Consider the following 11,546-nt stretch of genomic DNA (forward strand, 5'->3'; position numbering starts at 1 on the left):
TGATCGGAATCACCTCGAGATGGCTAGAATCAGAACTTTCTCGAACCAACGCGGTAATTCCAAATATTTAATTACGCCTAATGCCACCTAGCGGGTAGCTGAAAAAGATAGTACATAGTACCACTACTCGCCACTAGATGTCGTTAAGTGTCACAATACACAATAATAATTGAAATGCAAAAAGCGTAAGTTTGCTTAGGTCACGCACTTTGCGACTATCCTAGTCTAGAAATATAGTTAAGGGCAGAAATTGGCCCTTGGAACAAACTGAAAAAATCATTATGGCCCGAAGGCTTCAAAGTTTGGAGACCCCTGCTGGAACATCGAAGAAAGGTTAGAGATTTGTTTCTCTTCTATGGGTACTTTCATGGAATGTGTTCAAGCGACTTGGCATATTTGATTCCACCAAGAGCGGTACGTATCAGAAATACGCGACGGACTGTGGCTGCTCTTCGTTTCAAGCTTCAACCCAGTACACCTCGAACTTCACTGTATAAGAATTATTTCATTTGGAGAACTGAGTTAATGTGGAATAAACCTGAGAACGTTTTTCCAAATGAATTTAATTTCCAGGGATTCAAATCCAACGTGAATCGCTACTTTCGCTCTACAAGCGCGTCAAGGATTCTCATGTAGTACTTGTGTTTTGTCCTCACAAAAAAATGTGTTTGTTTCTAGTGCACATCAACACCAGGGTAAATACCGCTTTTTTTTGATTTCCCTATCCCTACATCTCTCTTAGCTTCTGCGATAGGAATCGCACGTTGAAAGGTAAGACCTTGTTAATCCTTAGCTAGCAGAAGTTTTGACTTTTGAGAGTGTTCGTTCGTAGGGAGACGACAGTGTTTTACGGGAAAACAAATTTTGACAGATTCTTCAACGAATTTTTGTATGTTTTCAACGTAGAGGAAAATGAGACAACATTTTTAATATAAATATTTATTCACTATCCTAAAGTTCGTATAAATAATAAACATCTCTTGAACAACAATATCTAATCAAAAGTTGACAATACCAAAAAAGAATATCAAATCGATCATTGCAAAATAATGTTAGATATAGTAGATAAGTAGATATGTGAGTTAATTGATTGATTAACCAATAATATTACACAGCCATCAACTCTGCGTTATCAAAATTCCCGACAAAAAACTAATCACAATTTCGTCTTGATTAAAAGAGTCAGGGGCGTGCGATATTATTTATAACGGGGTCAAATAATACAATAAAATGAAACTGATTTTTATACCAAATACATTTTGTACAGTTACATACAATTCTTGATACAATTGACAATTCATCAACATAGTTATTATAATGATAGTCATTATTTTAGTAAGTCAAAATAAAATTGAAAATATATTTTTTAACAACCTAACAAGTGTTTGTCTTTAGTTCTAATTTAATATATTATTTTACTAAGTCAGAAACTTATACTTTAACGAGCATAAAAAGTGTGATATTGACAAAAAGCCGGGAGTTATACAGTTTCAATTAAATTCGGTTAACAAGTACAAAAACAGTAAACTTCACCGAAAACTTCTATACTTACAAAAAGTTTGTTTCTAACCTCCCTCATGAAACAAATAGAATACTAAAACAATATCAACAACATTTTGAGCTGACCGAATTACCGTGGGCGATACTATTGATGCTTAAATTAACAGTCTCTTCGTTGGCAGTGTCGGTTGCTTCTAAATCGCTAGACTTGGCCATAATGTCATCATCGTAAACCTTGAGAGTTTGAAGTTGTCCCGACAACTTCAACAGTTCTTGGGCGATTTTTTCGAAAATCAAGCCGACGCCCTGCAAATGATAAAAGTTTTGAGTACATTCGAAAAACAGACAAAAACTGACTTATCCTGATTTTTCATTATTATCATTTTCACACCAGAAGACTAAATGAAATCTAAACACTGACTGTTTTATTGAAATTGCAACTTTAAACTTGGACTTTAACCATAAATAGGCTTGTTTCATGATTTTTGCTTTACAGTTCATTTGATAGTAATTTTGAATTGAAAAATAGTTTAGTTTGTTTCAGCTCTCTAAATAGCGTTGTTTTCCCGTAATTAATTATTAAAAATCGGATTTTCTAGGCCCGTGACGTCACGGGCCTAGTCCCGCTTCTTGTTCGATGGACCAATGGAATAATACAAATAATGAATATTGCCAAATTGTAAAATTCACGGAGCGTATAAACAGTTTATAATTCATTCGTGATTCAAAGTAAAATCATACTCACTTCCAATAACTCAATCTAAGAAGAAAGTGTAAGAAATGCATTGAAAGTGAGAATTAATTATATGCTGAATTATATGCTGAAAGCGAATTCAAGTATGATAGGAATAGAATGCAAATTATGAAGTTCCAGTGATAAGATTTTTTTTCAATTGATATTTAAATTTTGTAATGGAATAGCGCTTCTTTATTTTCTCCGGAATTATTGTTAGAGAATTTTCACGGTACTACAATGGACCAACTCGGGAAGACTACGAAGTGGGACATCTAGATTTTCGAATTCAAACCTCAAACTCAGGGATAACACTGATTGTTACAAAAAAAAATATAGTCATGAATATTGAAGTTTCTTGATTCATTTGTTGTCATATGTTCACACAAATAAAAAAGTATGCTCTTCATAATGTCTAAAAGATTTAAAAATATTTAATTCAAACCTCAACTCAGTTGCATGCATTTCCATGAGAAAGATCAGCTTTCTAGAGAATCCGAAAGAAGCGAAGGAATGAGAAATGAAATTCTTCAACTCAGATGATTTCACTCGTAAGTATATGAATTACTTGTGTTTATGTATTACATTTCTATAGGATTTTCTTGTTTTCCCTTAGTTTGGCATCGACGCCAGTGCCACCTTACGGCAAGCATTTCCCGGAATAACAAAACATGAAACGAGCGATTAATATAGCCTGTCATTTGAAGAATTTTGTATAGTTTACTTACCTGATCAGTCATGGCGGAACTTTCGAAATAGAAGGCTCCTATACTTTTAGAATATTGCAAAGCTTCCTCTCTTGTCACCTGAAATCAATTTGACAGTAGCAATACGCAATCTATGGATATTAAATTTTTATGAATAACGGAGCAAATCAAATATTGACCCACTTATTATATCCAATATTATCCATCCTTGCACTTGGTTGCGCCGATGGGGCGTAGAAAAACGTGTACACGATTAGCTTTGAAGTGATGTGCCCACAAACACTTCCTTTTTTGATTTATACCACACTCGATAACATCTATGTCTCAATTTATACCCTGGACCCGGAAATCACACAGGTAGCTATAGCTTCCTACGTGTTTTATTTCTTGGGTAGTAAGGGTATTATGACGTCGAGGTCTCAATATTACTACTCACCAGGTCTCGGAAAAGTGTGTCACTGGATATTTTTCTCATTTAGATGGGAATATGATCGAATAGTTTTTTCCATTATGACATAGTAAACTCCTGATGAGTGATGTTGAAGAAATAGGGAGCGTGATATTGTAAGTGGGACGAGTATCGTAACTTGACCGTAACTCAAAATTTTTCTTGTAATTTTTTACGAGGCAAAATTTCTCTAAAAAAAACAGCCCGTTTTTGAAGAACGAAAATAGAATTTATCGATGTAAATAATGTCTGATCTTGTTTAGTCTAGTTCACATGTACTTTTTTTTAACATTTTTCAGCCCTGTCCAAAAATTACGACCAAGGTGTCATTCGATTCGTATTTTTGCCTAGAAAGTTTAAGGAAAGGTCCGAAAACGCGCCGATGAAAATTAGAAAAATTATAAACAATTAAGTGAAAAAAAAAATGGGGCTTTAGTTTTTTCTTAATATCTCAGAAAATTTTCAAAATTTTGTAAATTTGAAAAAGATTTGAAAAGAACAATGAATTTGCGTTTAAAAAAAATCCCGACTCCCGAAACTGTATCTCGATTATTTATAATTTTTACAGAGCCCTGAAAATGGAGCCAAAAGCGGGTAGTCTGGCCTCCGCGCGTTTCGTCACTCTGACATAAAAACAAAAAAAATTATTGAAACATAGTAAAAGGAAATATTAAGGAATGAAAACATTCATGTAATGTTGGAATACATGGTTTCTTAAAAAAAAAACTTTGTTGTTAAAAAATGCGTTTGTTAATTAACGATCATTTTTTGCAACTGAATATTGAAATTAAGGAACCGTTTTTTTTAAATCATAAATTCTATTGTTCTTTGAGGTTTTGAGAAAACTTTTTTTAATCTTTTTTTAATTGTTTATTTAAAAAAAATTGTTTTAAACAAATTATTATTATTTTTTTTTGAATGAAAAAGACAAGTACAAAGTATCACAATATTGAAAGTTTTATAAAAAATAGAATAAATTAAAGAAAAATACATAATTACTTTTATTATAGAACAAAGTATTGAAAAAAAAATTGTTAATAACAATTTTTTTAAATAAACAATTAGAAAAAGAATAAAAAAAGTTTTTTCAAAAGCTTAAAGAACAACAGCATTTATGATTAAAAAAAAACGGTTTTTTAATTTTAATATTTAGTTGTTAATTAACAAAGGCATTTTTTAGCAACAAAGAATTCTTTTTAAGAAACCATTTTTTTCTAAAAATCATGATTTTTTTCAATTAACATAATGCAAAAAAAAAATCGAATTGCTCATAAACAATCTATTTGTTTATAATAAATGCATTAACAATAGCTGTAAAAAATTTTAAAATATTATTTTATTATTATTATAAAATATTAAAAAATATTATTAATTAGTTTCCAGCCATGAGACATTGAAACAATAAGAAATAAAAAAAAAATATGGAATGTATTTTTTATAAAATTATAATTTTCAATTGTTGATAAAAAAATAGAAAATAACAATTTTTTTTAATGTGGCAACGGTAATCTATTTTTCTGGCTATTAAGGATAACTTCACCAAAGGAAAAAAATGCCAGGGTTTTAGTTTAATAATTATAGGGATTTTTATATTAACTTTCAATTCAGAAAAAGTTATTAATTAACAAATTTATAATTAACGTTAAAATTGGGATAAAAATTTTTTGACTGCGGATTATTGTTTATTGATGTATCCCAACATTACATGAATTTTTTCATTCCTTAATATTTACATTTAATATGTTTAAATATTTTTTTTTATGTCAGAGTGACGAAAGGCGCGCGGAAGCCAGACTACCCGCTTTTGGCTCTATTTTCAGGGCTCTGTAAAAATTATAAATAATCGAGATACAGTTTCGGGAGTCGGGACTTTTTTTACGCAAATTCATTGATCTTTTCAAATCTTTTTTCAAATTTCCAAAATTTTAAAAAATTTCCGAGATATTAAGAAAAAACTAAAGCCCCATTTTTTTTCACTTAATTGTTTATTACTTTTGTAATTTTTAGCGGCGCGTTTTCGGACCTTTCCTTAAACTTTCTAGGCAAAAATACGAATCGAATGACACCTTGGTCGTAATTTTTGGACAGGGCTGAAAAATCTCACCAAAAAGAGCTAAATCGAGTACATGTGAACCAGACTAGTTCGACTTACTTGAAAAAAGAGGAGGGGAAGTTTTAGATCCGCTCTGTGAACAAGGGCATAGTTCGTCAATAACCATTGACTATCTTTTTTTACTAGTCGTGGTTTGTGTCAATAGTTTCCAGATTGTGTAGAGAAAGGAGTTAGTACGATAAGATACCTACTGTTCTTTGATCGTTTAAATCGGTTTTGTTCCCAACAACACACAGCACCATGGTCTCTTCGACATTTCTCTTGACTTCTTGCACCCAAGACTGCATGCTTTCAAAGGAACTGGCCGACGTTATATCGAAAACCAACAGAGCTGCGTTTGCGTTTCGATAAAACATGGGGGCCATCGCTTTGAATCTTTCTTGTCCGGCTGTATCCCATATCTGAAAAATACAACAAAAAAGATTAACCATTTGGTCTTCCGCGGCTGAGGGTTTCAGTCTGTCAGTATCTTTATTCAGGTTTGAAGGCCTTCTATTTTTGGAATGTCTTCCTGACATTTCGCTGGCGTGAGTGACTAGCAGAGGTTCATACATTTTCAGTTTATTTACGATGACAGGAAGTCGGAACTGATGAAATTCACCAGGAAGAGACTTCTCACGCCCCTACTGTATAATGTGGATAAACTAGTTCGTTGCTCATAAAGCACTCATCATCGGAAATTCAAGACATTCTGTATATTAGTGGTTTGCTCATCAAGATCTGATCTAGCTTCACGGACCTTGATGTTATATTATTCACGTTGAATTGTATGAAACACTCGATCTATGGATTTTGCCATCGTCTACTCCAGATCTGTCACCTCTAGATTTTTCATGCAGGTATATTGAAATGCATTTCACCTTACCTGAAGTGTTACTAAATGATCTTCCAACTTTATCTTAACGCTAAAGAAAGAAGCACCAACTGTCGGCGCATTGTTCTCAGTAAAAGTATTTTCTACATATCGTGTCACTGTTGCAGTTTTACCAACACCTGAAATATAAAGAAAGATCATTATCATGCATGTCTCCAAACTTTTCTCACAGAAGTTTTTCTGTATTGCACTATGCAATTAACCGTTATACAAGTTATGTTTGAAACATAAGGAGAATTTTAATTTTCATCAAAAAAACATTATTTATTCATCAATTTCCATTTTGTCCCCTTCAAAGTAGTCCCCCTTAAAGCCCCCATCCATCAAACAGCCCCCCGTCGGTGGGACTGTTTGATGGTTGTGCAAACTGTTTGAGTAAAATCGATCTGAACTGTTCCAAGTTCCAAGGTGTTTCAATTCATCGTAGTATGTTAATGGTCGAGTAGAAAGTTATTTTTCTACTCCCGTACGTGAAATAGTACTTTCACACACCGTTCACGAATCGTAAAATGTAATTTCGCGCCCTTGTGCGTGAAATTATTTTCACGCCCTAGGGCGTGAAATAAACCCATAAGAATAACATAGTACATTCAAGTGTTTTTATTACCAGTGCGTGAAATATACTCATAAGAAATACATTGTAGTCTATCCATAAGACCTAATACATGAATATTTCGCTGATAGGCGGCCTTAGTGCATCTTTTGTTTAAGAGCAGCAATAAATCATGAATAAACTGTCAAAATAGCTTGATCATTATTGTTGTGAGCTCATTGTTGAGAGTTAATTATTAATATTTTAACATTATATTATAATGGATTCTGATCATTCAGATATACGAAGTACCCCGCCGGATGTTATGGATGCAGCCAATGAGGCTAGTAAGACTTTATTACCCCAAAAATCATTGAGCGTGTATGAAAATACGTATGAGAAATTCATGGCATGGAGGAAAACAAAGAATATCAATTCATTTTCTGAAAACGTAATATTGGCATATTTGTCAGAATTATCCAAGAACTTCAAGGCAGCAACACTTTGGAGTAATTTCTCAATGCTCAAAAGTACCATCAGCATTAAAAAAACATAAATATTGACTATCCTAAGGTACGTGCTTTTTTAAAAAGGAAGAGTGAGGGATACGTTCCCAAAAAATCCAAACTTTTGGAGAAAGAACAAATACTGAAGTTTATACAAGAAGCTCCTGACGAAAAATTTTTATTGACCAAGGTAAGTTTAATGTCTCACGGTAGTATTAAATAAATAGAAAATAATATCTATAAATAAAGTAGATCCTAATAAGTATAGTTGGCCAAATCAGATATATTATCTAAAACTATGTTAATGTGATATCTAACTATGATCTTCTAAATTATTTTAAAATGGGCGTTGAGAATCGCGTTTTCACACATATATTTGTAAATACAAATGGTTCAGCGGTAGTGCGTCGGCCTCGCGCGCCCAAGGAACTGGGTTCGATTTCTGACAGCCATTTTTTTTAGTTTCTATATTGTAATTTCTTTTTCTTTTAGGTTATACTAATATTTGGACTTGCTGGAGCTCTTAGAAGAGATGAACTGTATAAACTGAAATTAGATGATATTGAAGATTTAGGTACAATACTCATAGTAAACGTTCATGATACAAAAACCAAAATCTCAACAAAATTTACCATCACGGAACATCTTGAATTATACCGAAAATATACGCACTCCGTCCGCAAAAATACGCAGAAAAAAAATTATTTATTAATTATCAAGGTGGAAAATGTACCTGCCAGATCGTTGGTATAAATAAAATTGGTGAAGTTCCTTCGGTAATCGCAAAATACCTAAATTCACCTCATGCTGAACAATATACAGGCCACTGTTTTAGGCGGTCATCCGCCACGTTATTAGTAGAAGCTGGAGGCGATTTGCTTACCTTAAAAAAACATGGAGGTTGGAAATCCTCTGCAGTGGCAGAGCATTATATAGAAAACTCAATTACTCAGAAAATTGATGTGGCAAATCGCCACTACTTCTATCATCTCAACTTCCAAGTCAAGAAACACACTAATAGAAAAATCAAATGCTGCAGGTGTAAGTTTTGGAATGGTCACAGGTTCCAATATTACTATTAATAATCATTATTATTCCACATCAGAATGAAAACCAAAAATAATAATCTAAGTATAAGAATTAATTGTTAATTTTATAATATAGGTACTTACTAATTATTCTGAAATTCAATAAACCTCTTTAAACTAATGGTGCTTAATTTTCTCTGTATGGTCGTAGAAAAAGTATAGTGTGCAACATGTGCGTGAAGACTTTTTTACACTCGCGTTGTTTGCGACACTCGCCTGAGGGCTCGTGTCGCAAATTCCACGCTTGTGTAAAAAAGTCGATTTCACGCACTTGTTACACAATATACTATTTTGATTTTTATTTCAGTTTACTGACGTTTACTTTTTCAGAATATGACGACAAAAGAAGGTGAACGGCGAGAATTTTAGAGGGAGTTTATTGAGTGCTATGGCGGTTCACCCGAACTACGGAAATTTAAAAGTGACGAGTATAAAGTTCTAAATAAGACTCCAGCTGAGCTGAGATGGCAGTTTGTAATTTCAGCTCTTCAAAGGAGGCCCCGCTTACAAGGCTTCTCATAGTTGCCAATAATCTCAGTTCTGGAGATATTGCTTCTCTCAGGATGGTGGTGATTTTCTGTATGAAGGGAGTAACCATTTTGAGTAACTTGCTGCACGTAGCTGCATCCATTCTAAGGTAGTTTCTGTAGTTCGCAGCTGAGATGTGCCTGAGCTCTGTGACCTAGCATGACCAAATTTGTTCCTCTTCAGAAGCCAACTCTTCACTCACATGTTTGGTCTTCTTCTTTTTTTAGCACGTTTTTCTGTCCCCATTGCAAGGATAATCGCAGCACAACAATCGTCCGTGTCTGACATGCTCATAGGATGTTGAAAACGAAATTGATGTTGGCTTGCACATCGGGTTGTAACGTGGATGGGTTCACGTTGGTGCAAACAGCCATTTGCAAAAACACCAAATTTGCGCAAATTGTTTGACCCCAACCAAGGGGTTTTTAGATATAATACACTTCTGCCAGTGTTTTTTCCAATCCTCAAAGCAGTTTTGGTATGCACTTTTTGGTATGTCCTTAAGCTCTCTCAGTATTCGGTTCTTACATGGGTCTATTTGATCTTGGGAACAGGAAAAATTCGCAGGGTGCCAAATCTGGTGAATACGGTGGCTGAGGTGTTGTTTTTGGCCAAAAAAATATGAACAAGCAATGCCGAGTCAGCAGGTGCATTATCGTAATGCAAAAACCATGAATTGTTTTTCCACAAAACCGGACGCTTTCTTCGTATTGCTTTTCGCAAGCGGCGCATAACACCAAAGATAATACTCCTCAATGATCGTACAACCATGTGACAAAAACTCCTGATGCACTACGCCACGGTAATCGAAGAAAACGGACTTTGGTTTCGATGTCATAATCATATACCTTCTATTTGTCATCAGTTTTCAACCTTTTGGGCAAATCTGGTTCGCCGTTGACGTCATCCAACAGTTCCTGAGTGATACTCATGCGACGGTTTTTTGGTCAAAATTCAGCAATTTTGGAATGGACTTCGCTGCCACACGCTTCGTGCCCAAAATTTCCGAAAAAATTTCATAGTATGAGCCAACCGATATGCCGACATCTTCAGCAACTTTACCACTAGTGATTCGACAATTCTCCACAACAATTTTCTTCACTTTCTCAACATTTTCATAGGTTGTGTATATGGTGGGGCGTCTAGGGCTATCATCGTTATTTACATCTGCTCGACCTTCTGTGAAAAGCGTGTACCATTTGTAAACATTTATCTGACTCAGAGAACAATCATCGTTTGCCAATGTCAAAATTTCAAGTGTTTAAAGCACTTCATTTGATTCAACTGATGCAAATTATTTGATCTAGCAAGGTCAATTGGAATCAAAATAGTGTTAACCACATTTTTGTGCTATGAAATTCATTAAAGAATTATAACTGACCTGACTGATATTGTGAGCACTTGTGTTTGACTTATTTTGAAAAGATTAACTTCGCCATTTTGTATATAACATTATTTTTGAACTCTCAATATTCCCCACAGTTCATCAATTAAGTATTACTTTTACAATAAACAATTTTCTTACATAAATAATCCTACATCAAGTGAAATGTTTTCCGTTAACAACTAGGTACGCAATCATTAGATATCAGTATCTAACGATTTCTAAATTCCTGATAATGAAACGGTCATTTATATGATTTGCCACTATAATCTTATCGGTTTGATATTGCACCCATTGAAAAAAATATAACCTCAATTGGATTTATTAACAATGAAAGTCAACTTCTTCAACAGGCTTCAACAATTACTGTGACTGAGACATATTTCTCAAATTCTATCAAAAACAATTTCCTAATGAACCAATATTTCGAAAGTAAATCACTCACCTTGGTACCCTAGTACCACAACTTTTCCAACGATGTGTTTCATTCTTCGCTAACATCAGTTTCCTGGTCAAATTGTAAAAGAAATCACTTTTCATCTGAAAAAACTTGTGAAATCCCTTCTCACTCGAGGGGGTTCCTATTGTTTATTTACATGAGTCAAATGTTCCATAACCACTAACTTTCATTGTTTTGACATTTCCTACCACAACCTGTACTTGAAGTCACCGAATCATGTAGTCACGTAATGAAAACAGATACCTCCACCAAATTCATTTAGGTATTCAGTGTCAGTTTGCTATAACTTGTCGAACTAGGTTTCGAACTGTATACTATTATTTAGGTAGTGTAAAGGAATTCAGGAATGATAATTGAATGTATAACACATGACATACATTATGTGTCTACCATTTCGTTACCTTTTTCACAATTCGTTGTTGAAGTTCCTTTCAGTATTTAGTGCCATCTTTGACTGACGTGCTGAAGCTTTTTATGGAGAGGTTTATGTGTCACTGTAGCTATCAGTTCATCTGATGTACCATAGATGGCGACAGTGATACATAGACTTTAGACGTATTGTTCCGTATTTGATCAATTTGTAAGTAAAGGAAAATTTCAAAATAGTTGATGTGGCTCTGACATACATCAAACAGTGGAAAAAAATCCTGGAAACTCTTCAAAATAGCATACA

At 33.9% G+C, this 11,546-nt stretch overlaps 1 protein-coding gene across 1 annotated transcript; it reads right to left on the reverse strand.

Annotated features, from left to right (window-relative positions):
- Positions 1–923: 923 nt before the first annotated feature.
- Positions 924–11,218, reverse strand: LOC111513719 (uncharacterized). The gene is made up of 5 exons (XM_074179619.1): positions 10,859–11,218; positions 6,367–6,494; positions 5,693–5,902; positions 2,962–3,039; positions 924–1,806 (listed from the first exon to the last, which is right to left on the reverse strand). The coding sequence occupies exons 1-5, from the start codon at positions 10,899–10,901 to the stop codon at positions 1,606–1,608; spliced, it is 660 nt and encodes a 219-aa protein (XP_074035720.1). The 5' UTR covers positions 10,902–11,218; the 3' UTR covers positions 924–1,605.
- Between the last annotated feature and the right edge of the window lie 328 nt (positions 11,219–11,546).

This window comes from Leptinotarsa decemlineata, unplaced genomic scaffold, assembly GCF_025532065.1.
Source record: "Leptinotarsa decemlineata unplaced genomic scaffold, Ldec_3_MD MMD2_tig00026282_RagTag_RagTag, whole genome shotgun sequence".
In the NCBI taxonomy this organism is placed as follows: domain Eukaryota; kingdom Metazoa; phylum Arthropoda; class Insecta; order Coleoptera; family Chrysomelidae; genus Leptinotarsa; species Leptinotarsa decemlineata.

Bases quoted from the DNA above. Each gene is read 5' to 3' on its own strand.
- LOC111513719 (XM_074179619.1), bottom strand. From the start codon at position 10,901: ATGAAACACATCGTTGGAAAAGTTGTGGTACTAGGGTACCAAG. The intron at 5,903-6,366 runs GTAAGGTGAAAT...TGTATTTTTCAG, and splicing joins ATCATTTAGTAACACTTCAG to ATATGGGATACAGCCGGACA. The intron at 3,040-5,692 runs GTAGGTATCTTA...AATTGATTTCAG, and splicing joins ATTTAAACGATCAAAGAACA to GTGACAAGAGAGGAAGCTTT.